The 25,582-nt window shown below is 40.6% G+C and overlaps 2 protein-coding genes across 9 annotated transcripts in view; one reads left to right on the top strand and one right to left on the bottom strand.

The window, feature by feature from the left end:
- Positions 1–18,337, bottom strand: part of LOC106782218 (spermatogenesis-associated protein 31E1) — a 31,366-nt gene extending 13,029 nt beyond the window's left edge. For 4 of the 6 annotated variants that reach the window (XM_070242030.1, XM_070242027.1, XM_070242009.1 and 1 more), the window contains exons 1-2: positions 18,092–18,337; positions 12,653–12,716 (exon numbers count right to left, since the gene is read on the bottom strand). Coding sequence is in view for 1 of the 6 variants with exons in the window: in XM_070242023.1 (XP_070098124.1) it covers positions 9,673–9,726 (54 nt within the window). In the remaining 5 variants the exon portion in view is untranslated. Of the gene's footprint in view, positions 1–9,672; positions 9,769–12,652; positions 12,717–18,091 lie in introns of all 6 variants that reach the window. The other 2 variants (XM_070242017.1, XM_070242023.1) reach the window with 1 other exon arrangement.
- Positions 17,542–20,594, top strand: CFL2 (cofilin 2). 3 transcript variants are annotated; one of them, XR_011428547.1, is made up of 4 exons: positions 17,542–17,992; positions 19,023–19,187; positions 19,454–19,530; positions 19,614–20,594. XR_011428547.1 is itself a non-coding variant. In XM_023623889.2 (4 exons), the coding sequence occupies exons 1-4, from the start codon at positions 17,990–17,992 to the stop codon at positions 19,724–19,726; spliced, it is 501 nt and encodes a 166-aa protein (XP_023479657.1). In that variant the 5' UTR covers positions 17,796–17,989; the 3' UTR covers positions 19,727–20,594. The 3 variants fall into 3 exon arrangements, 2 of the variants coding, with proteins under 2 accessions (XP_023479657.1, XP_005603491.1); XM_023623889.2 differs by having other exon boundaries at positions 17,796–17,992; positions 19,023–19,330; XM_005603434.4 differs by lacking the exon at positions 17,542–17,992 and adding an exon at positions 18,662–18,911 and having other exon boundaries at positions 19,023–19,330.
- Positions 20,595–25,582: the final 4,988 nt, after the last annotated feature.

Below are 25,582 nucleotides of genomic sequence, written 5' to 3'. Positions count from 1 at the left end.
TCTATTTGAAGGGTTAAAAAAGCAATAGGACTCAGAATGAGTGGGTCTGCAACATTGTGGCAACAAAAGAGCTAAGACTTTGAAAGTTCTTGGATGCTCATGCTAGGCTATGGACCAAATGATGAGAAATACGCCAGTGCGTACTGGAAGTGACAAATTCATCAACAATGTATCTTTGCCTCTCTCAGGGAAAAATCGAAGCTGCAGAGACCATCGAGTACTTGATGTTCCTGATCTTATTTTACAATGGTGCTTATTTTTATGGTTATTAAACCATAAAATAGGGGCCAGCCCATGGCATAGTGGTTAAGTTTGGCACGCTATGCTTTGGCGGCCCAGGTTCACAGGTTTGGATCCTGGGAGTGGACCTACAGCACTCATCAGCCATGCTGTGGTGGCAACCCGCATACAAAAAATAAAGGGGGCCGGCCTGGTGGCACAGCAGTTAAGTGCGCATGTTCTGCTTTGGCGGCCCAAGGTTTGTCGGTTCAGATCCCAGGGGTGGACATGGAACGGCGTGGCAAGCCATGCTGTGGTAGGTGTCCCACATATCAAGTTGAGGAAGATGGGCACGGATGTTAGCTCAAGGCCAGTCTTCCCCAGAAAAAAGAGGAGGATTGGCAGCAGTGAGCTCAGGTCTAATCTTCCTTGAAAAATAAGTAAATAAATAAATAAGTAGGTAAGTAAATAAATAAATAAATAAATCGAGGAAGATTGGCACAGATGTCAGCTCAGGGCAAATCTTCCTCAGCAAAAAAAAGGTTGAGGATTGGTAGAGATGAGAATATCCCTTCTCTGAGTCTCTCTTGAGTACCCTTTGGTTCTTAACCAAAAGGACAGGTAAGCAGAGACAACCAGAATGTACTTCTTTGAATTCTTGCATATCTACTTGAAGAAGCATCACCGAGTTCTCTGTATAGTTTACCAGAAGGGTTAGTAATAGGCTGGTTAAGTCTATCTGTAGAAAGAGTTGGGCTGATAGAGTACCAGGCACATGATGGATACGCAATAAAATAATATGGCTGTTAAACTTGCAAGAAAGAAAGCCAAGAGATGTGTGCTGGGCTGAGTTACAACAGGATATTTAACTTCATCCTGAGATCTCCTGAATCTCAGTGAGGCTGGACAGTCTCACTTTATTTCAGAGCAAGAAAAAAATATATATTCTGCCTCCATTTTAACTCAGTTTTTTCTCTCTAAAATCTAAACCAACTCTGTCAAAGTCTGCAAAGTAGTACATTTGTTTAACCTACTGTGTGGCCTAATAATGCCACCTCTTAGGATAAAGGGTCCACCAGTCCAGACCATCTCTTGACAATTTCTGGGAGAGAAATGAGCAAACTACAAACCAGAAGAACATCTGGAAATCCATCCTGTATAATAGAAAGCAAGAGATCTGTAACTAAAGCAAGTCATAAGTTGATGGACTCTGTGAGCAATTTGTCTCCATCTGGTAGAAAGTGTGCTGAGAGTTCACATGTGTTGGAAATCCCAGCAGATCAAATACCGTTAGCTTGAACTCTTTCCTAGTAGATCTAAAAACATCTTCCACTCTCCCACTGAAACGTGAAAGAGGTTCTTCGTCTTTCTAAATGTACATGTTACTTTGAAGGTAGGAGTTCCAAGGGCAGAACCGTAAAGGCTAACTTTTTGAGACGAAGGCTTTAGCAAAATTATTTTACTTAGATAAATAATGCAATTACCACATTTTAAAAAATATTCTGACTTATGGCCAAAAAAAGGATAAATGGTCAAAAAGAGACCAAGTGTATAAAAATCTTTTAATAAAGGCCAAATCCTTTGGTTAACCCTATTACATAGAAAATAATGGGCTTCATTCTCCAAATCTGGGTCAAAAAGTATGTTTCCACACAGCCAAGGCAAACTGTCTTCCTCGTTGATTTGGAAAGCACTTTCCCAGGGCAAAGATTGTCATAGGGCCCGGCCAACCACACTAGCATTCCTTCTTGCCCATCTTTGGATAGCCCCATCGAAGCCTGTTCCCTGGGGCTCCTCTATGGTGTTCCTTCAGAGTCACCTAGGGATTAGAGGCCCAAATGAAAAAAAAAAAACTTTAAAATTATTTGAAGAATATATAGGAAAATGTTTTCATATCAAGATTGGAAAGAATTTCTTCTCTCTCATTCTATTCTTTATGCTTTTTATTATGGGAAAATGTTAACATACACAAAATTCGATAGAATAGTATAACGAACCCCTGTGTACCTATTACTCAGCTTTGACAATTACAACTCATGGTCAATCTTGCTTTATCTGCACCTCTCCTCATATCTTTTTGAAGAAAATTCCACTCATCACAGTATTTCACCTGTAAATATTTAAGAATGTATCTCTAAAACAAAACAGACTCTAAACAAAAACGACCTCAATACCCTTATAACACTAAGAAAAAATTAATACTAATTCCTTGAGTGCATCAAATATCTATCTTTCTTTTTTTTGAAGATCTTATTTTTCCTTTTTCTCCGCAAAGCCCCCAGTATATAGTTGTGTATTTTTAGTTATGGGTCCTTCCAGTTGTGGCATGTGGGATACCACCTCAGCATGGCTCGATGAGTGGTGCTGTGTCCGTGCCCAGGATCCCAACCGGCAAAACTCTGGGCCGCCAAAGCGGTGCATGCAAACTTAACCACTGGGCCAGGGGCGGCCCCTAGGATTTCTTGAAAGAAAGGAATAACGGTGAGGAGAAGGAGGAAGAGGGGGAGGAGGAGAAGGGAGGAGGGATGAAGAAAGGAAGGGAGGAAGGATGGAAGGAAGGAAGCGGAGGTGGGGGGGGGAGACAAACCATAAAGGAAAAAGCACAGACCTAAAGGAATAACTTGATACATTCTAGCATATAATTTTTTTAACTGCTTTACTTAGGAGACACCATAGACAAAATGGAAAGATAGTCCCAAGAATGGGAGAAATATTTGCAATGCATATAACAGACAAAGGGTTGGCATACTCAATACATAAAGAACCGCTACAAATAAAGAAAAGAAAAACGACCCTACAGAAAAAATTTAAAAGTATGTAAACTGGCACAGTTAAGGATAGTCAACCTCACTAGTCATCAGGTAAGTGAAAATTAAAATCATGGTGAAATACCAGTTCATACAGCCCAACTGGCAAAAATTGCAGAGTCAGATACATACTAGTGTTGGCAAAGATGTGATTATTGGGGACTCATCCACCACTAATGTGAGAATAAATGGGTATACATACTTTGGAGAGTAATTTGGCATTTTCTAGCGAAGCTGAAAAAACATACCCTAGACCCAGCAATTCTGCTTCCAGAGAAACTGAATAAATATACAAGGAGACACGTCCAAGGGTACTCACTGTCATATCAAAACACCCCAAATGTCTAGAAACAAGGAGGGGATAAATCATGGTAATTTCACATAGTTGAAATACTACATGGCAATTACTAATTTACTAAATTTATAAAAGTGAACATAGAAAAATCTCAAGGATTTAATGTTGAATAGAAAAAGGAAGTTGCAGATGCTACATGCGTAAAATTTTTAACTAAACCAAACAATTCTACATATTAGTTAGGGGCAAAATGCATTTGTAATAAAAGTGTAAAATCAAAGACAGGAAGATTCTGCTCAAATTTCAGAATAGTGCTTGCCTCTGGGATTAGTGAGGCACACAAAGTGGAGTTTAATGGTATCTGTAGTTAGAAAGAAAAGAAATCTCATGCAAATATGGCAAATCCTACTATTGGCTGGTGAGAGCACATGGAGGTTATGTTATTCTATTTTCCCGTATGTAGAATATTTCATTTAAAAAATATAAGCTGCCGACTGTGGGGGAGTGATTAGCCCAGAAACTAGAAAGAAAAATTCAGGGAGGTATGTGGTGGGGAACTTTCTTCCCTTTTACTATAAATCAGATAAAATAGTAAGTGTCTGGAAATAACCATCCTGAAATTAAACAAACAGAGTTAAGGATTTGTAATAAGATAAAGGTAGGTTTAGTGTGTAGTTTTTATTAGCTGAATTTCTAGCAAGAGAATTAGTAAGAGATAAGCATCCTAGTTTAAAAACAAATCTCTTGGGGCCGCCCTGAGGCCGAGTGGTTAAGTTTGTGCGCTCCGCTTTGGTGGCCCAGGGTTTGGCCAGTTCGGATCCTGAGAGCAGACATGACAGCACTCATCAGGCCACGCTGAGGTGGCGTCCCACATGCCACAATTAGAAGGACCCACAACTAAAGTATACAAATATGTACTGGGAGGATTTGGGGAGAAAAAGCAGGAAAAAACCCACAAATCTCTTAATTAAATTGCTCACAAGGAAGTATATACTTCGATTCTGGATTCGGTGCAGAAAGGCTCTCAACGCCAGCAAAATGCATTTTGACATAAATTCAATAACTATCAAACTTGCACTCTAGCCAACAGCACTCTTCGCAAGAGAGTTGATAACATTTACTCAACACTGGGCTCTTTAACACACTCTCCCAGTTATTAAAGCCAATAAATAAATAGTTTTAATTTCCTTTTTGTTTCTGCTTGGAGAACTAATGATTTCTTTTAAAGGCTCACTGAAATCCAGGACAATTTACAAATTTGGAGAAATAAACAGCTGTGGGTTCCCCTATTCCTCTGGCTCAGGTTCTCGGAATGTAGTTTATCCTCAGGCTAATGAGACCAGTTTATCACGGGAGATTCCAAATGGAAGTTGGGCACTGGGTAACTTTGAAGGGATGGCGTATAATGAAGGAGGCTGCCAAAAATGAGTATCCCTTAGAAAAAGATAATTGTGATACACAGAGGAAGCCAGTATCTCTCAATGAATGAGTCTAATAAGCTATATTTAATAAACTATGAGAAAAGAACACAGGCAACATAGTTGCTAAATTGTTTAAACTCACGACATGAACATAGCCTCATCCATGCTTACACTATGAAATTCTTAGAAGAGACTCAAACTTAGATGCAAAATCTCTCTTTGGCACTCAACCCTGCAGAACACTTGTTTTTCTTCCAATTTTTATTTATTATAAAAATGCTTAAAAACAACAAAAACGATCCCGATAGTACCACTAGCCTAATAAATTGCTTCTAATCCTGACTTGGGATCCCATATGCACACATATTTTCACTTTTGTAATCGTATTAAAGGTACAGTTTCATAGTGAGCATCTCTTGGTATAAAATTGCATTACAGATATTTTCCCATAATTATTTCATAATTATTTTAATGGCTGCATTATGTTCCAAGGAATTGATGTCATAATTTATATAACTATTCCTATTGAGATTATATTCAATTTTCCCTGTGATGGATAATGCTGCCATGTTATCAGACAGTAGCCTCCGGATAAACACTTGTGGGATTCTGGTGGGGACTGACTTCAAGGCAAGGGAGTGTGGAGGTCCCTCGAACAGATGCTTGTGATCCAGGGTTACCGGATTTAGCAAAGACAAATACAGGACACCCAGTTAAATCTGAATTTCAGATAAACAATAATTTTCTGGCAGAAAAATATGTCCCAAATACTGCATGGCATATACTTATACTAAAAAAATTATTGGTTGTTTATCTGGAGTCACATTTAACTGAGCACCCTTTATTTCATCTAGTAACCCTTATATGCTCCCTCCTGAAAAAGAAGTTGAATGTGGGAGCCTTGACCCTTCCAGTTGCAATTCAAGAAAGTTTTGGTTCAGTGCTTATGATTTTAAATCTGGTGAATTTTCACCATGAAAATATTTACTTGAGAAATTCTATTAGGATGGCTCAATTTCTCAAACGTTTCCTTCTATACATTGCTATTAGATAATTTCTTCCATTTTCCTTTTCTGATTTGCCAAAATTAGTTTCAGTAGAATGAGTTTTTTCCCTTGTGAATGTTACAACAAAGATCTGATTTTCCAAAGAGTTTCCTGTAAATGAAACATTTAAAATATTTGCTGTACATTTAAACTTTTCTGTACATTATCAAACAAAATTTTTGAATGGCATCTGTCATTATCATTTTTCTTTTCTCCTGTTTCTATGAAATCCAATATTTCCAAGTATAGTTTTATGCTGTCTGTTTTATTTAGGCCTGATTATTCTACGTAGTCTTTTTTTTTTTTTATCCCCCTGGTGATCTGGTCAAAATAACTTCAGCATAAAAATGGTAGGGTCAAAACCTCCTGCTCTGAGTTGTACATCAGAAGGGAGGCAGGAAGCGTGGCGTTTACCCTCTGACCAAATCCTGAGGCAACTCATCCCAAACTTCCCAAGAGAGAAGACTGTAAAAAATAAAAGATCCAGGCTCTCTGCTGTGGGGGAGCCTAATCACTTTGCAGGTAAATGGAAGAAGAGAAGACTTCATCTTACCTGGGTCACATGGACCACAGGCCCCCAGCCCATTCCTGACAGTGAATTGTGCAATAAACTTTGCTTTACTAAGACATAGATCTTTCATAATTTGGCCTCATCTGCCAGTTTAAGTTTTCTGTCATAGAGATAGGTGTTTTAACTGCAGCCTAGAAGCAATCATCGACAAACTCAGTCATACTTGCAATGAAGAGCTGCCTCTGGTTATCTTATTTGTTGGGTTATGCCAAACCAACTGTGCTTCTGTTTTGTACAAGGTAATATTGTACAAAATAATAATTCAAAGAGACAGAAGGGGGTGTGCAAAGACAAGTCATGTACGAGCAATATCTTTTTAGTCCACTAAAGTCACTGAGGAATTATTTCTGAACATGTGGTCCAATTAGTAAATGTGTTTCCTTGGTTCCTATTGTAACTATTCTATCAAATATCTTACAGAATTAAAAAAAAAAAAAAAGCCATTGGACTAGTTACATTACTGAAACTTGACCTCTGTTCCTAGAACAGTGCCTGTCATACAGTTGACCTCAGTAAATATTTATAGAACAATACAATAAATGAAAGCTCCTGAGAAAACACGTGTAAAAGAAAAAACACATTCTCTCTATTAATTAAATATTTTTCCATGAGAGAGAAGTTTCAGGCCTAAAATAGCAATTTAGTGTAGATTTACTTTGTGGATTATAATAATCTCATAAAAGTATTATATGCTGGGCAGGCCCCGTGGCACAGCAGTTAAGTGCATATGTTCTGCTTCAGTGGCCCGGGTTCACCAGTTCGGATCCCGGGTGCGGATATGGCACTGCTTGGCAAGCCATGATGTGGTAGGTGTCCTGCATATAAAGTAGAGGAAGATGGGCACAGATGTTAGCTCAGGGCCAGTCTTCCTCAGCAAAAAGAGGAGGATCGGCAGCAGATGTTAGCTCAGGGCTAATCTTCCTCAAAAAAAATTATTACATGTTTATTTTCTAATTTCAAAAGGTTTATTTGGAAAGTTTTAGACAATATGAACTGCCACAGCCTAGAACATAACAGAATATTCATTAAAATAATAATACTTCAACAATAATGTATTATACACTTAAAAATTTGTTAAAAGGGTAGCTCTCATGTTGTGTTCTTACCACAATAAAATAAGATTTACAATAATAATAATCATACTGAATATGGGCAATCAGTAAACCTGGTTGTAGTATAAAGACCTCAGAAACTCAGCAGTGGCCTACCTGTCTGTCAGGGGGCCATGTTGAAAACTCTCTCTAGGATTGAAATTATTCTCTCAGGGGTAAAAGGCCTTACGTGAAAAGATACTTGCTTTCTGAGGGAATATAATAGAATGTCAAGAACTCTATGACTCAGAGTAAATGTTTGCTTTTGGTGGAAAAACAGTGGACTAACATTTGATATACCATTTGGCAGGTTTTAGGTGAGGGAACGGATTTCTCCTTTTTATTTGCTCACAAATGTTCTAAAAATGTCATCCCTGTGGAGGTCTCATTATCAGCATGAGGGGACGTGTAAGGAGTTTATCAAGTCTGAATGGGCTATGAGAAACAGAAGTGATCTCACTCAGTATGACATAAAACACACTGGTTCCTGTCTTTGATTCCCCTCCAGCCCCAGGATGCTATTACTTCCTCCCTCTGACAGGAAGGGCTCCCAGGGCAGGCCAGTCAGGATGAGATTTGGGGAGTGGTCCAATCAACCAACTGAGGGAATCACATCTTATTCTCATGAATAATTCCTCTAAGGAGGGGTCAAAACAAACAGCATATCTTTTCAATACATTTTTATTAACACATCAAAAAGGTAGTAGGTTTTGGAACCAACAAGTCTTCAGTTTTAATCTAAGCTCTGCTCTGTCTAATGCTCTGCCATTTACCTTGTGGACATGTTAGTTAATTATCTGAGCCTGTTTCTTCATCTGTGAAAATGGAAATATTGTTAGGACTAAATGTGTTCACTTAGAGATTACATTCGCTTTTTATTACCTATTTTTCCGTTTTTACTGTCCACATGAAACTGAAAGAGGATCATAAACATTTCATATCTATATAAGGTCTTAGAGCAATCACAACCATGTAAGGCGTCATATTAGACACAACAGAAATCACCTCACATCAGCTTAGGCAAAAAGGAGACTTTGCTGGAAAGTTCCTGAGGTTCTTAAAATAAACACAAGTGGGAGAGGGTGAGGTCAGGCCTCAGTAACAACTGGAACTAGCGACTCAAATCTTTGTCGTTCATATCTGTGTCTTTCTGTGGATCAACTTTGTTCACTTTTGTTGGAGAGCAACTTCCTTCACACGATGGGAATGTGGCTACAATAGTTCCTTAGACCCTCAGGCCTCAACGCCCCATCACAGAGGGACCACTCTCTTAGTTCCCACTGGAAAAATCTGACTGCGCTAGTCTTGGTCAGATGCCCATTCGTGGATCAATTAGGTATTACTCAGGGGAGGGTGGTGGTGGGGTTGGGGGTGGCACCTCATTGTTTCACAGACTAGGTCATTAGGGGTTCATCCTTGTGCCACGTATCACAGACTTGCCAGTAGAGCCTTTCTCGGAGGGCAAGAATTGTTGTGAGCTGGGAAGCAAAACTAAACTGGTGACTACAACAGGCACCTTGTATGTGGTTGGGAGGAATCTTGGGGAAATTGCTTCACCCTCCCTTTCCAATCCACACGTTTCATGATAATTCCATTTCTGGTCCAGGATTGTGATAGAATTACTGCTGTTTAGTACAGATCATTTTTAGAATCTATAAGTTGAGAAATTATTTGTATTGTCAGAATATCTACGTGTGTGTGGATATGTGGGGTGTGTGTGTGTGTGTGGACAGAGAGAGAGGGAACAGTTTACTCTGTAAACTGCCTAAATAATGACAAAGAAGGGCACTGGCTAGAATAAATTTGGGGCTGAAATAGTGCCCAGAGAAAAAGCATCCTTTGATACTAAATAAAAATCATCAGTCAATATGTACAAAGGATTCAAGTGCTGGGACTTTATTTCAGGTAATCATACATCAGGACTATTAGGATAGATTTGGTTGCATGAAACAAAAAACAGTCCAAGTCAAGTAACAGTGGCTAGAATAAGACAGAATCTTCTCTGTCATATGTAAGTCCAGAGGAAGCCTGCCCAGGACTAGCATGGTGGCTCCACAGTCATCGGAGATCCAGGCTCCTCCTATCTTTCTGCTCCATCACCCTAGCCTCTGACTTTCATTCCCAGGGTCATCTCATGGTCCAGGAGGGCTGGTGGCGCTCTAACCATCAAGTCTGTGACACAAGCCAAAAGAGGGAAGGGCAGAAGGGCAAAGAGGACTCACCTTCCAGCTAGCACAGCTCCTTTTAAGCAGCCTTCTGGGGAGTCCACATATCATTGGTTGAATTGGTCACATGGCCACATCTCCTAGTCAGAGAGGCTGGAAAATTCAGTCTGTTAGCTGGTGGCACAACTCCAAATAAAATGGAGACTAATGTTCTTTTACTAAAGTAGAAGGGAAGAATGGACACTGATAGCAGCTGCAACATCTGCCACAATGGTCAGACAAATTTCAAGTAACTAGAAGAGGAAGCAGCTTTCTGAGCCTGGTCTATGTTGGAATTCTGCTCCATCCTTTCCAACGTGAAGTGAGCCAAGAACCATCAGAGAAGCAGTGGGTCCTGCCCCTCCCCACTTTTTTGTAGACACAGTTTGTGGAGAAAGAAACAGTTTGAAAGCCACTAAAAGAAGCCTGCCTCTGCTTTGGTTCTTCTTTTTTTTTTTTTTTTGAGGAAGATTAGCCCTGAGGTAAGATCTGCCACCAATCCTCTTCTTTTTGCTGAGGAAGACTGGCCCTGAGCTAACATTCGCGCCCATCTGTCTCTGTCTTCTATGTGGGACGCTTGCCACCAAGCAAGCAGTGCTACGTCCACTCCCAGATCTGGCCAGCAAAGCAGGACGCACGAACCTAACCACTGTGCCACCGCCACTGGGCTGGCCCCTGCTTTGGTTCTTGCTTGGTCTCTAGTCTTGGGGCAAAATTGTCTGTTACGGAGGAAAACATTGGAGTGTTTAATTAGAGTTTTGAAATTCAAACCTAAGACACTGTGCTAATTGAACAGTAATTGACAGCAAAATCACTTTAGGTAAAATGTCTAGATTAATATCAATTTACTAGAAAATATTAAAGCCTTGTCACTTCCCCTGTTTAAAACCTATTAATAGCTTCCTGTAACACTTGGAATAAAACTTTAAAATCCTGACCAGTAGAAGCTCCCACATTTTCTGGGTTCAACGTGCCCTTAGTATCTCAGTAATTTTTTCAAGGCAGTCTTAGTCGAAAACACATACCTCACAGCTCTGTTTAAGCGTTACCTAGGTTCAAACAACTTAATATTTACGTCCTAACAGCTTAGGGCCTGTCAGGCACTGCATAACTTCTCAAACTTTGGAATCAGATTGGACACAGCCACCGTCATTTCCTGCTCCACACCTATTTTCCCCAGGGACTTGGTTTTTTATCAAAGCAACAGCGGAAAACCCATCCAAAGGATCGTAGCGGCATCTAAGCAAATCCAGCAGGAGTTAGTAGTTCCCGTGGTGTCCGACAGATGTCGCTGTGTTTCCCTTACAATTTAAAGCGTGGGCGGCGCCCCTGCGGGTTTGCTGGGGTCCCTCGGGGAGCTGGGACATGGTTTCCAGGTCTTGCATCCACCGGCCCCTGACCACTTCTTCAGCCTCTTCTTCTACGTCCAGCCCTCCTTCTTGTTTGCTACACTGTCGCTCCAAGGACCTTTTATTTTCCCCAAAAGGCCAAGCTCTTTCCTTCCTCTGTCTTTTTTTCATGCTGTCGCCTTTGTGTGGAGGACCCTTTAACAGAAATACCTTCCTTAATTCCCCTAATCTATAGCAGGGCCACCGGTTATTTTCTCACTAGACTACAAGCTCCACGAAGGCAGGGACCATGTCCGTTTCGTTTATCTTATACCCAGTATCTAGCACAGTTCCCAACACAGCAGCAGGAACTCAATACTTAAAAAAAACAAACTACGTTTCCTTAACACATTTATTAAGAAATTAATTTTCAGACACACAATCCAGTTGTGAAATAGAGAAATTCCTTTCTTGTCAGTTCAATTTGTCAGTAAGCAATTATAAATCTAAAAATTGATAGCATTTTAGAATGTGATTGCTAGCATACCTATAATGGCATTTAAAGGACAAATTTGAGGGAAAGAATAATCTTTTCAACAAATGGTGCTGGGACAACTGGATACCCACATGCAAAAGAATGAAGTTGGACCCTACCTCACCATTCTAAAAAGTAACTCAAAATAGATCATAGACCTAAACGTAAGGCGGGAACTATAAAACTTGTAGAAAAAAACATGTGAGTAAATCTTTGTAAACATAAATTAAGCAATGATTTCTCAAATATAACACCAAAAGCACAAGCAACAAAAGAAAAACTAGACAAACTAGACTTCACCAAAATTTCAAAGTTTTCTGTTTCAAAGGACACCATTAGGAAAGTGAAAAGACAACCCACAACCCACAGAATGGGAGAAATTTTGCAAATCAGATATCTAATAAGAGACTTGTATCCAGAATATATAAAGAACTCTTACAACTAATAATAAGACAACCAATGAAAAAATGGACTGAGGATATTAACAGACATTTTTCCAAAGAAGATATACAAATGGCCAATAAGCACATGAAAAGATGCTCAACGTTATTAGCCATCAGGGAAATGCAAATCAAAACCACAATGAGACATCACTTCATGCTCACTAGGATGGCTAGAATAAAAAAGACAAACAATAACAAGTGTTGGTAAGAATGTAGAGAAATTGGAACCCTTATACATTGTGAGTAAGATCCTAAAATGATATGGTCACTTTAGAAAAGTTTGACAGCTCCCCAAAATGCTAAACATGAGTTACCATACGACCCAGCAATTCCACTTCTGGGTATATACCCCAAAGAAGTGAAAATATATGTTCACACAAAATTTGTACACCAATATTCATGGTAGCTTTATTCCCAATAGCCAAAAAGTGCAAACCACTGAAATGCACATCAACTGATGAATGGATAAAGGAAATGTGGTATATCCATGCAACAGAATATTATTTGACCATAAAAAAGAATGAAGTACTGGGGCCAGCCCAGTGGTGCAGCAGTTAAGTTCACACATTCCACTTAGGCAGCCCAGGGTTTGCCAGTTCGGATCCTGGGTGTAGACCTATGCACTGCTTGTCAGGCCATGCTATGGCAGGCATCCCACATATAAATTAGAGGAAGATGGGTGCAGCTATTACCTCAGGATCAGTCTTCCTCAGCAAAAACAGGAGGATTGGTGGCAGATGTTTGCTCAGGGCTAATCTTCCTCAAAAAAAAAAAGAAAAAAGGTTAAAAAAAAAGAATGAAGTACTGACATATACTACACTATGAATGAAACTTGAAAACATTATGCTAAATGAAAGAAGCCAGTCACAAAAGACTACGTATTATATGATTCCATTCATATGGAATCTCCACAAGAGGGAAACCTGCAGAGACAGTAGATGACTGGTTGCCAGGGGCTAAGGGGAGGAGGGAATGCGGAGTGACTGCTAATGGATATGGGGTTTTCTTTTTGGGGTGATAAAAATGTTCTAAAATCAGACAGTGGAGATGTTGCACAACTGTGAATACACTAAAAACACTGAATGGTACACTAAAAAGGGTGAATTTTATAGTATGTGAATAATATCTCAACATAGCTGTTATTTAAAAAAACACATTTGAAAAGTCTTTATTGTCTGCCTCATTGCCTATAGAATACAACTGACTGTAGGACAAGGCTCATAAGAGCTAGTACCTCCTACCACACCATCTTCATTCCCTGCTAAGTGTAGAGGCTCCAGTCAGAGCAAGCTACTTGGGTTTCTTATGCTGTACTCACACTGCAGCGGCTTTGTACATTCAGTTCCCTCTGCTCTGAATGCCCTTTCCCTATCTGCCCACTTAATCCTACTTGTCCCTGAAGACCCCGCTCACTCCAGACTGAGTGTGATCCTCCTTTGTGCTCCCAAGACGTCGTGTCCATGTGCCATTGGAGCATGCATGGGCTTATTTCACAGATGTTGGCTTCCTTGCTGTATTCTCACAGAACTCACTTTCTTCAAGGCAGGGACTGTGTTATTTTTATCTTTGCATCTCCAGCCTCTAGCAGAGGTGCTCAGTAAATGAAATAAAAGAAGGAATGAATGAATGGAATGAATAAACTCTTCTCATTCTTGAACCGTTTTTGATCTCTTGCCTGTTCTTATTCATGTCTATTAACATAATCATTTTCATTTGTTACATTTTTCAGGTCTGTACGATTTTCTGTGATTTAAAAATCTCCAGCTTTTGTAATAAATTAAGCCAAACAAAGGATTTCCACCTTAAAGTAAGTTACTAGCAAGTTTCTTTTTTCAGATGCTGTTTCTGTATGGTTTGTATAATCTAGGTAACCAGTTGCTACTTATTATCATTAGTCAATTAATATCATAAGTAACTGATAGGTGGATCTAACAAACATGTCTGAGAGTTAATAAGGTGAAACTAGCATTTATATATGTGGAGTTTGAGACCATTTGAATTTCATTTCACTAGTTTCTGCATTTCACTGCTGCCACCCTCTGTCTCATTACCTCTTCACGTGACATAGACTGCTAAGTTCCTTTATTGTGAGGTCAGGTTCCTAAATTAGAAAGAACTAGAGGTGACCCAAAGTGAGTTTTGTGGGTCGGAGAATGAACAACAGAGATCAGCCTCCAACACACATTTCCCACCATGTTTATTTTCTAGTTCTAAGTTCAAACTTGGATTTAGAAAAACACCTGACCTGCCTCCTTACCAGTCTTTTAGCTCAGGTGTGGGTTAGGAAGAGTATGTCAGAGTAGAGAAGGCACGTGGGTAGAAAGGTACATTTTGAAGCAGTGAGCGTCTTTACGCTTACATCTGTCTGTCAGGAAGTGGCTGTGGGAGTTGAGTGTGATGTGTCTTGACAGGGAGCGGGGCTCGAACAGAATTTTTCCGCATAATCTTCCAGATTCATTGTTTTGGCTAGGACTTGAAAAATGATTCTAGAATTTACATGCCATAGAAACTGCATCCAGATTGTTTCTTGTGAGAATATGCATTAGGAGCTGTTCACTTTTCCAATTTTCGAAGGAATCTTGAGTAAACAAACTTTAGCTGAGACTTACAGATCAGTACCCATGAGGCTTGGCATTGCTCCATGCCTGTTGCCTGTGAGTGGGTAAAATCACACTCTCACCCTCACTCCGGAGGTACCAATGACCCCAGGCTTCTATTCCGTGCTGGAAGGAGCTTTCCACACACTATCTCACTTGATCCACCCCATAATCCCCATTTTCCACAGGAGGAAAGAGCCTGAGAGCAGTTAAATAAATGGCCGGAGATTGCACCACTATTGTGTCAGAGCTGAGATGCCATTCAGATCCATCCTCTTTGAGGTTACTCTCACTTAATTCCTAATAGCTGTTTGTTGCTGTCATCCATGTGTGGTCCACCAAATGGAAAAGTATAGTTAAGACGTGCATTTCAGTTCTAGATCATTCAGGGTCCTTCTGTCCTGCCTGTAAGTGTTTGCTTGGGCTTGAAACTGCTAAAGAGAACACACGTGGTGTGATGGACAGAGTAGTGGCCCCCAAAAGATGTCCCTGTCCTAAGCCCCAGAATCTGTGAATGTGTTACCTCACACAGCAAAAGGGACTTTACAGGTGTGATGAAGTGAATGATTTCGAGATGGGAGACTATCCTAAATTACCCAGTGGATCCAAAGTAATCACAATGGTCCTTAGAAATGAAAGAGGCAGGCAAGAGAGTCAGAGATGTGATGACTGCAGCCGAGGTGCAAGGGAGGGGAGGCTCAGCACAAACCAAGGAATGCCGGCAGCCTCTAGAAGCCAGAAAAGGCAAGGAAACATACTCTCCTACAGACCCCAAAGCAATGAGGTGCTGCCAACACCTTGATTTTAGCCCCATAAGACTCATTTCTGACCTCTGACCTCCAGAACTGCAAGGCAATAAATTTGTGTTGTTTTAAGCCACTAAATTTGTGGTAATTTGTTACAGCAGCCACAGGAAATCAATACACATGATGTCTGACACTCAGATCCCCCCCACAATACAGGCGCCAAAATTCACGCATCATTGCTTGGTAATGCTGTCCCTTTACCCAGCAGTGGTAGGTTCTGGGTGTAAATAACAGGCACGAAGCGAAGGAGCTGCTACTGGCCCTGAGGTTCTAAGAGCCAGCTTCATGAGGACATGTAGAAAGCCCACACAATCCTCAGGAGCTCCGTTTTTGTTTTCTTTATAGCACTAAAGCTTCTTAAACGGAATACTTCATCATCTATTGAGTACCTACTATGTGCCAGGTGCCAGAAATTCAAAGATGAGTAAGACTCAGATCCTTAAGGAGCTTATAGTCTAGTGGGGTACGGAACACGTAAACAAGATATTACAATGCAATGAGATATGTGCAAAGACAAAAATATCTTCAGGAAAAGAATGCTAGCACATGGGAAGTATGAACTCTATCTAGGGAGGCGGTGGGGGACAGGTAGGCTTGGAGAAGCGTTGATGTCACAGCTGGGGGTGATTAACATTTCTGGAATCCCCAGCTTTGGTGGGAGAGGTTCTGACACCTAATCTACGTGCCAGTGTCCCCAGTGGGTCCCCAATGTCCTCTGCCGGGGCTGTGGCCTCTTTGGAATCTCTTTGCCACAAATTTCAAGGCCGAGAAGGGAGAGAGACCCTGAGAAGAAGAGTCCAGGAAGGAGAATTACTGATACCCATACAAAGCAGATGTTCGGAGCTCTAGAGATCCAGTCTCCATGATTTCCTTGGAACTTCAAGAAAGAGAAAGAAAGCGAAAGTTTTCATAAACTGTAATGTATCAGCTAAATGTAAAGTATTATTATCTACTTGCTTGGGATTCATGCTTAGACACTGGGAAATTTCTTCTCAATTTTTGTCTCCAAACTAAGTCAATCTTCCCATTAAGAAAATAAACAAGCTATGGACATAAAAAGTAGGTTCATATTTCATGGGCAATACCTAACATGGTCCATTTAAAATATATTAAATGTTGGATACCAGAATTTACCACACAAACTAGGGCATTAATTTATTATGGTTTTCCATCCCTAAACTTACTTAATCCTAAGAACATATATACACCATTTCCTGAGAAACACTGGTACACCAGGAAACTGAAATTTAAAGCTGGAAAGGACTTTAAAGATGATTTAATCAGAGCTGGTTTTACAGATACAGCACCCAGAGTCTGTAGGGGTTGAAAGCCCTTCCAGGTTACAGAGATAGGGCCAGCGTCAGGATTAACACGCGGGTCTCCCCACTCCCAGCGCAAGATTCTTGGCAGCACCCTAAGCCTCTGGCTTAGTTTGCTTCAAGGTTCATCCGGACTTACTACCGTGTTCCCAAAAGTTTTAGGCAATAACAATGTTACCTTTTTAGGCAAGACTTTTTCACAAAATAAAGTTTAGCTATCGATCCGAGTTTTAAATTCATTTTGCCAATTTTACAAAGAAAGAAAGAAAGGTAGGAATAGTAAATGTCTAGGAGAAAGAGTAACATAAATCAGCCCAAAGTAATTAAACACTCTTAAATCTTCTTTTCATTATAGATAAGTATACGAAGTGTTTCACCTACATTTTCATTATAAATCCAGAAAGCGTTAAATCTTTATGAAATTTTCCTCAAAGTATAGGGTGACAATTTTTCTGTGATAAATGGGACACTTGTGTAAGTATCAAAAACCGTTTAGTTAGAGAAGAACCTTGGCTCAGCGATAAGGCTTTGCTAGAAGAGGTTGTGATTGCCAAGAAGAGGGAGGAAACTCTACTCTTGGTCTGCTTATTTGATGCTGGCTGTCACAGCTGGGGCTTCATGAAGAAAGGACTACTGGCAGAGAGGACAATCCAGTTCCTAGGAAGTCTAATACAGAAAAGGATATTACCAAGCCATGTTACTACTTAACTTTTTTTCCTATTATTATTTTCAGCCACAGACATTTGGAAAGTGATTTTCCACCTTTTTATCATTTTGTTTTTGCTGAGTAATTCCGTCAACTGGGGTAAGCTCCGATAGTGCTTATTGTCATTTAATCGGAGGAAGGAGATCTAAACAATTCACGCCATGTCTTATGCGGGCTTTCCAAAAAGACTCGAAACGCTGGAATCCAGCCCCTGTAGGTGGACCCTCCCAGGGGAATAAAGGACCGCGCCTCGGCGCGCCGCTGCCCTCCCGCGCGCCTAGCGGAGCAGCGCCCTCGGGGAGCCCAGCGCTCCCCGAGCCGGAGCCCTGGGCGCCAGTCCCGGCCGCGCAGCCAGCGGGCCTGCCGGGCGCGCGCGCCGTGTCAGCCCGAGGACGCGGGCGGGGCCGGGAGGCGGAAGGGCCGGCGGGGCGTGGCCACGTGACCGCCCCGCCCGCCGCCGCCCGGCTGCAGCTCCCGGCGTGCCCCGCACTCGCCGCGGCCCCCGCCCCTTCGCCTCCGCCTCCGCCTCCGCCTGCTCCTCCTGCTGCCGGCGCCACAGAGCCGGAGCCCGAGCCGCCGCCGCACCACAGCCGCGGGCACGATGGTAAGGCGGGCGCGCCGGCCGGGGCCCGGGCCCGGGGCGCGGCGAGCAGAGCCCCCCGCGCGGCCTGCAGGGCCCCAGGAGCGAGGCCGCCATTTTTACCTGCTTTGGGCCTCGAGGTGGGCGCCCCGCGCTGCGGCCCCGCGGCGCCCGCTCCGGCCGGCCTGCCCTCCCGCCGTCAGGCCGGCCCGCGGCTCCTCGGATTCCTGGGGCGGGGAGCGCGCGGGCGGGTCAGGGGTCGGGGGTCGGGGCCTGAGCCGGGCGGGCGCGGCAGGAGGGTCGGGGCGCCGGGGGCGCGGCCGGGGCGGCGGGGGTGGCCCGCGAGCCCCGATTCGCCGGAACCCGCGCGCTCTCCAGTGGGCCGTGCTCTCCAGCCCCTGCGGAGGCTTTCGGGGAGGGTCTTGATGGCCGTGGTAAAACCCTCGGGGGGAGGGAGATTAAAGAGGTGGGGAAACTCTTCTAAAAATGCTTTTTCGCGTAAAAAGCTTTTACACCAGATCCGTTAGTTTTGAAGTGTCTGCATTTGAGCGGGGAGGCGATTATGTTGTAGCCGTGGGCGGTGTGGAGTTCACACTTGATTCTCTTTCCTTATGAGGAAACGGCACTGGCGAGGATGACTTTAAAGAAAAAAATAGTAGAAGCATTAACTGAAGTCCAAAAGTGTTTTTTTAAGGCCCGCAGAGTTGACACAATACAGAAGGTATTTTTGCTGCTGCTCCTGAGGCTCTGACATCACCCAGTGAAATAGGAAACATTTCAGGGATGGGACAGCCTGTATTTGTCCCTTTCCTCTCTACCTTCCATTTGCTTCAGCTTCCAAACCCCTTCCGAAAGGATGAATGGGGCCGGATGAGTTAGAATCCTTTGGTGCATCATGTACTGATACTTAAAATGTGGCAAATCTGGCTGGACTGCTTGAATGGTACGGTGCAATTTTTGATGTCCAGACTAAAGTAATCCTTTCTAGGCAAACAGTAATTTTGGTTAAAACCAAAATACTTGTTCTGAATTGCTGTTCTTTTTTTATTTCCAGGCTTCTGGAGTTACAGTGAATGATGAAGTCATCAAAGTTTTTAATGATATGAAAGTAAGGAAGTCTTCTACACAAGAGGAGATCAAAAAAAGAAAGAAAGCAGTTCTCTTCTGTTTAAGCGATGACAAAAGACAAATAATAGTAGAGGAGGCGAAGCAGATCTTGGTGGGTGACATTGGTGATACTGTAGAGGACCCCTACACATCTTTTGTGAAGTTGCTACCTCTGAATGATTGCCGATATGCTTTGTACGATGCCACATACGAAACAAAAGAGTCTAAGAAAGAAGACCTAGTATTTATATTCTGGTGTGTAAAAACAAAAGAAAAAGTGCTTTTAAAATGCAAGGATTGTTATTAACATAGTCAGTTTTGCCTTTGTTTTTCTTTTAAGTGGGATTCAACAATTGTTTTTTTTTTTTTTTTCTGTAGGGCTCCTGAGAGTGCACCTTTAAAAAGCAAGATGATTTATGCTAGCTCTAAAGATGCCATTAAAAAGAAATTTACAGGTACAGACATTGAATATTTGGTGCAGACCAATTACTCTTTCTTAATTATAATAAGGTAATGGGATAATGTTTTTTCTTTTTAGGTATTAAGCATGAGTGGCAAGTAAATGGCTTGGATGATATAAAGGACCGTTCGACACTTGGAGAGAAATTGGGAGGCAACGTAGTAGTTTCACTTGAAGGAAAACCCTTATAAAATGACAGTCAAGTGCCATCTGGATCTTAAGGAGCTTCCATTTCTCCAGCTCAGTCAATTGGAATAGTATTAGGATTTTTGTTGGTTTTTTTTTTTTTTCCTCTTCCCATTGGGTCCTTCCAACACAGTGAATGAAGGAAATATCATTCATGTAAGCAGCCTATCAGTGATTGCCATTAGACTGTTTAATACTGTTACTTTTATGTAGAACCCACGGAATGCCTTCCCATCATATTTTAGCCAAAACAACTGGTTACATGCCTCCCTTGCAGCAAGCACTACAGTGAATGTGATTGTTAATGTGAATAGCTTAGAATACTGCAAAGGGTAAGCTAATTGAATGCCTTGAAAGTATTATCCACTGGTAAGATGGTAAACTTTATTCAGTATTATTTATAGTTGCACTTGATCGCAGTTCTGTGAGGCTCGAGCATTCATACACCTCACCTGCCTTGGCAAGCCTATTTTTGTGACATGGCAGCACGGATATAACACTATGCATTGAAAGCACTTTTTTGTAATGAGTTTAACCCTCCTATCCCCAAAAGGAATGCCAATTAAGTTGTGTTAACTGTGTCATCAACTTATCGTAGTACCTCAGTGTTCATTCCTGTTACCTGCATATCTTCTTAAAAGAAATAGCTGTTATCAATGCCTTTTTGTTTTCCATTGAGTGTACACTACTGAATAAGTGTAGGAGTTTTATGTTTACTGTGTAAGTCTCGCAACACTAAAGGTATTTTGAATATCAGTCATGATGGCAATTTCTGTATAAAAGAGCCTTAAATGGAACATTGTTTTTGAGATCAAAGTCCCCACCCTCACAAAAATGGCCACGTTGCAATAAAAATTGTGGCATATTACAGAACGTTGCCTTGTTTTCCTTGGACATGTTGCAAAATGTTATGTGAAGCAGCTTCTAGGGTAAACAGCTATTAATCTCTGCACTGGTCATTTAAGAATTTTTTTGTACAACATTCATGCGTGATATTTTCCAATTTGTTGGGTTTATTTGGTTTAAAAAATATTCTATCCTAAAATCAACTAATATAAAATATTATTGTTATAGAGGGGTACTTTTATAAGCATTGGTTTATTTATTTCCTTATGTATTAATATGGAGAACAGAAATTATTTTTTTGCACTTTGACATAAATGCTCTTCAATACCTGATTTGTTCTCTGGATAAGTTGGGGTAGTTATTTTTTAATTCACTTATACATTTCTAAGTAGTTGAGTAGTAGAAGCAGGAAGCTTTTATGGCATATTTGGTCATAATGAAAATAATTTGTAAAATGTTGTCCTTCAAAAGTTTAATAATAGTTCTCATGCTTAGGAATTTTTATTTCAGCTACTATTTCTTAGTATATTTTGCAAAGTGGAAAAAAAGAATTGATATAGCAGTCTTAAACATGAGTAGTGAGATTTGGCTGCGGTCCAGACTGCTCTCCTTATAGAGAATTTGATCTGCTTAGTGTGAGCAGTTTGCTGTTAGCCAGAGCTATTTATGGCAAACACATGCTTTTGTATCTTGTCATAGTTATCCACAAATGGCAAAACTGGACTTGATTCTACTGGTATGCAAAACAGGCATGCTTGTAAGCAGTCAATCGTGACTAAGAACTTAACTCCATAGCTCTGAAGAATGCTCTAATCAGAAAACAGGAAATGAAAAATCCCCCCTTTTTTTAATGTGTGGAAGTAATTTGAATATAATTAGATATTTTCCGTATTTCAAAAGATTTTTCAGATGAAAACAAAAATAGGAGTTAAATGTCTAGGCTTCCATTCAAAATTATATGAATGGCTTGGGGTCTTTTGCACTGAGCAATTTTATTTCAGGCTTCCAGCTGTCCCTGTGAGTTATCCTGGACATTTTGATGGCTTTTTGGTAAGGCTAAACTCATAAGTAAAGCATGAGAATACTGACATATACTAAACCATATGTGTAACTGATACTTGTACCGTGGAATTTTTCATTAGTTCCTCATTCTTCCAAAAAAAATAAGGGACTCTAAGTTATGTAGTAGCTTTTGTTTTTATATCTGATTTCTCAACTCTCTTATGTGCCTCTTTATATAATAATTTCAGAGATTAAATTTTGCTTTAGACTGTGGTACTTTGATTCGTTAGATTGACAGAACTGATACTAATAATAAGTTTATCTTTGAAATACATCTGTGCGTAAAGCCAAAAACTGATAAAATTAATGGTTCACATGTTACTTGAGACTAACTTGGCATTTGAAATGATCATTTTATTTTACAATCATTTACAATGAAACAGTGTTCCAGTTAGCTTTAAAAGGTATACGGTGCTAATTAGTAAAATATTGAGGACAGTATTTTACTGCTAGCTTGCAAAATTATAAGTGTTTAAAAGAATAAAATATATGAAAATATATAAAGCTGTTGAGATGTGTTTACTTATACTTCGGAACATTAAAATTTTTAAAACTGACATTGCGTATCAGAGAGGCACCATTATCTTTCGACTTTTTTAGGATTTTAGTTGATATACTTTCTCATTTAGAGATATCAATATCCTTTGAAAACTGAGTGTTGTACCAATTTTAACATTTTCAAACAAATGCGAACAGTTGGCATTTGTCCCAAACTGGCTGTCAGCTGTTGTGTTCCATCATTATCTAAATAATACAGCCAGCATTGTGTATTTAATGGGCCTTTTTAGTAGGTTGGAAGATTAGGTAGATGAGATCAAAGCTAGTAAGAGGTTTGAGTTTCTCTGATACATAAATCCTTTGTAGCAGCTAATTGATAGAATCTAGCATATGAGATTTGGGAGAAAATTATTTTGAAAGTGTTTCCTTGTTAAGGAATGGTCTCAAGCGATGTAAATCATAGAGGAATTGAGAACACCTTTCATTAGGTTTGCCACTGGGAAAAAATAATCTGGTTCTCTTCATAGGGCCTATTTTTGCTTACAAATTTAATAATAGTTTGAGATCCAAAACAAACATGAATATTCATTTTTCTGTGAATATTAAAGCTACTAGAGATGGGCAGGAAGGCTCCAATGAATATTGCTTTTCAGACAGCACAAATTTATAGATGTTCTATCTTTCATCTCAGCCAGTAAAGAAATCTGAGGCTTTTCTTTTGCTTAGAGCATCCAAAGAACTGCTTTCTTTCCATGTAGAATTGGGACTCATCCTTCCGCTTCATAAAGCAGTTGAGCAAATTAATCTCTGAGCCTCAGTTTCTTAAGTCATAGTATGGGAATAATAATATCTATCCATCATACTTGGTGCTGAAGATAAATATGGAAATGCTTTTTGGAAAATAGGGAAATGCTACGTAAATGTAATAATTTATTTAAACTATTCATTCTTAATAAAGAACCATGTTAAAAATAAGATTTATTGTAAGACTTTGAACTCTGTTTTTGAAATGATTCTACTTATTCTTACAGTTTGAGGACAAATTAACTGATATGGAGTATTTTTTTTCAGGACGAAATATAAAGTATAGCTTCTGAGTGGGTGTTTTTGCTTGTCCTCTTTTTAGTGTAGATTTCTATTTCATGTGTGGCCAATCAGATACTAGTTTTGTTTTTTTTTTTTTTTTTGAGGAAGATTAGCCCTGAGCTAACATCCATGCCTATCTTCCTCCACTTTTTATGTGGGACACCTACCACAGCATGGCTTTTGCCAAGCAGTGCCATGTCTGCACCCAGGATCCTAACTGGCGGACCCTGGGCCACCAAGAAGCAGAATGTGCGAACTTAACTGCTGTGCCACCAGCCAGCCCCCAGATAGTAGTTTTTTCCCCAAATAATTTTGAAGTAAAAAATAAAACGATGGGGCCGGCCCGGTGGCACAGTGGTTAAGTTCACACATCCCACTTCGGTGGCCCGGGATCTGGCGGTTCAGATCCTAGGTGTGGACATGGCACTGCTCATCAAGCCATGCTGTGGTAGGCGTCCCACATAGAAAGTAGAGGAAGATGGGCACGGATGTTAGCTCAGGGCCAGTCTTCCTCAGCAAAAAGAGGATTGGCAGCAGATGTTAGCTCAGGACTGATCTTCCTCAAAAAAAAAAGAGGAAATAAAGTTAGAGAAATATTATTGTTTTGGAATACTTGGCATAAATTTATGTCCAGGTTGTTGAAAATCTATGACTATTATTAATACCCAGAATTTCTGTAGTCCTTTATAGTTCTCAAGGCACTTGCAATCTCTTTGACCTCTTTAGGTCCTCTTAACCAGCTCACCATATTTCTCTGCCACACAGAAGGAACTGAAGTTTGGAGAGGTTAAGGGACATCACAGCTATTGAGTAGCAAAGCTGATTCCAGCCCAGTGTACTTTTCACTCTGCATTTCTGTTGTAACAAACAGTGAGTTACTAATTTTCTTTTTAAAAAGATGGAATAGTCTGATTTTTTTCAATATGTTTTTTTTTCCTCCCAAAGCCCCCAGTACATAGGTGTATATCCTCATTATAGGTCATTCTAGTTCTACGTGGAATGCTGGCCACAGCATGCCTTGATGAGCGGTGGGTAGGTCTGTCCCCAGGATCCAAACCGGTGAACCCCAGGCCACTGAAGTGGGGTGTGCAAACTTGGCCACGGGGCCAGCCCCTAGTATGATTTTAAAGTAGTGTCTTAAGAATATTTGAAAAACAGTCAATTTTTGTTTTCTAAGAAAGCCCCCACATGAAAATCTGAAATATTTTTACATTTAAAAGATTTTCTTAGGGGCCGGCCCGGTGGCGCAGCAGTTAGGTGCACACATTCCACTTCTCAGTGGCCGAGGGTTTGCCGGTTTGGATCCGCTTGGCAAAAGCCATGCTGTGGTAGGCATCCCACCTATAAGGTGGAGGAAGGTGAGCATGGATGTTAGCTCAGGGCCAGTCTTCCTCAGCAGAAAGTTAGCTCAGAGCTAATCTTCCTCAAAAAAAAAAAAAAAAGATTTTCTTAAATGTTTCAGTGTTGTAAATTTATAGGATTGTGGAAACCATAAAGATTGTATAGATGCATTTTCCAGACAGCTGATACCTTTTAATCCTGTTCCCAAAACTTCGCTATCTCCCTCCCTTTGTTCCTCTGCCCATCTTTCTAAGGAGGGACAGTGCTGTGTATTAGAGTCGTTAAGTACTAGGACTTTGGTATCAGACTGCCTGAGTTGTTCACATGTAGGCCTTTAACACTTAATAATTGATCTTAGGAAAGTCACATTAACCTTTCAGAGCCTTAGTTCAACTACAAAATGGGATAATAACTGTACCCCATCTCATAGGATTGTGAGGATAAAAGAAACCACCGGGAATAGTTCCTGGTACATAGTAAGCACTCAGTAGGATGACCCTAAAATTTACTCTCCAAACCAGGGGACTTTTTGAGAGCGAAAGGGAGAGCTAGTAATAATTATGCCAGGACAACAAGCTTAAGCTGGGACAGTCCCGAGCAAACCAGATGTGGTCACCCTATCAGGAAGTAGGCTGATATCAAAATGTAATACTTAAATAGGAACAACTGCATTGAAGACTCAGGGTCATCGCCAATTTCAATTATGTAATATGCTAGCATGCTGACTTGAGAGGCTCCTGAAGGATATGATTGCTCTTAAGTAATTAACCTCAGAAGGGTCAACTGGTTTTTTATGCTTTTTTTTTTTTAACTGTGTAGCTTTCCTTTTGACTTTCATACTTGTAAACGCCCAGATACTGCATTTTGCATCAGTGTTATTTGCCTACAGGGGCTTCTCTTAGTTGTTGCTTTTCATCTCGTGTGGACTTGGAAAGCCAAGTTTGTTAGAGTGGTGTATAAGAAAGTGAATAGACTTGGAGTGAGGGTTTGAGAGCAAGATGTCTGAGCACATGAACCTTCTAACATTC

The sequence above is a fragment of the Equus caballus genome, chromosome 1 (genome assembly GCF_041296265.1).
Source record: "Equus caballus isolate H_3958 breed thoroughbred chromosome 1, TB-T2T, whole genome shotgun sequence".
NCBI classification, from domain to species: Eukaryota; Metazoa; Chordata; class Mammalia; order Perissodactyla; family Equidae; genus Equus; species Equus caballus.
Note: the sequence above shows the minus strand (reverse complement) of the source record. Positions and strands in the feature narration are given on the sequence as shown.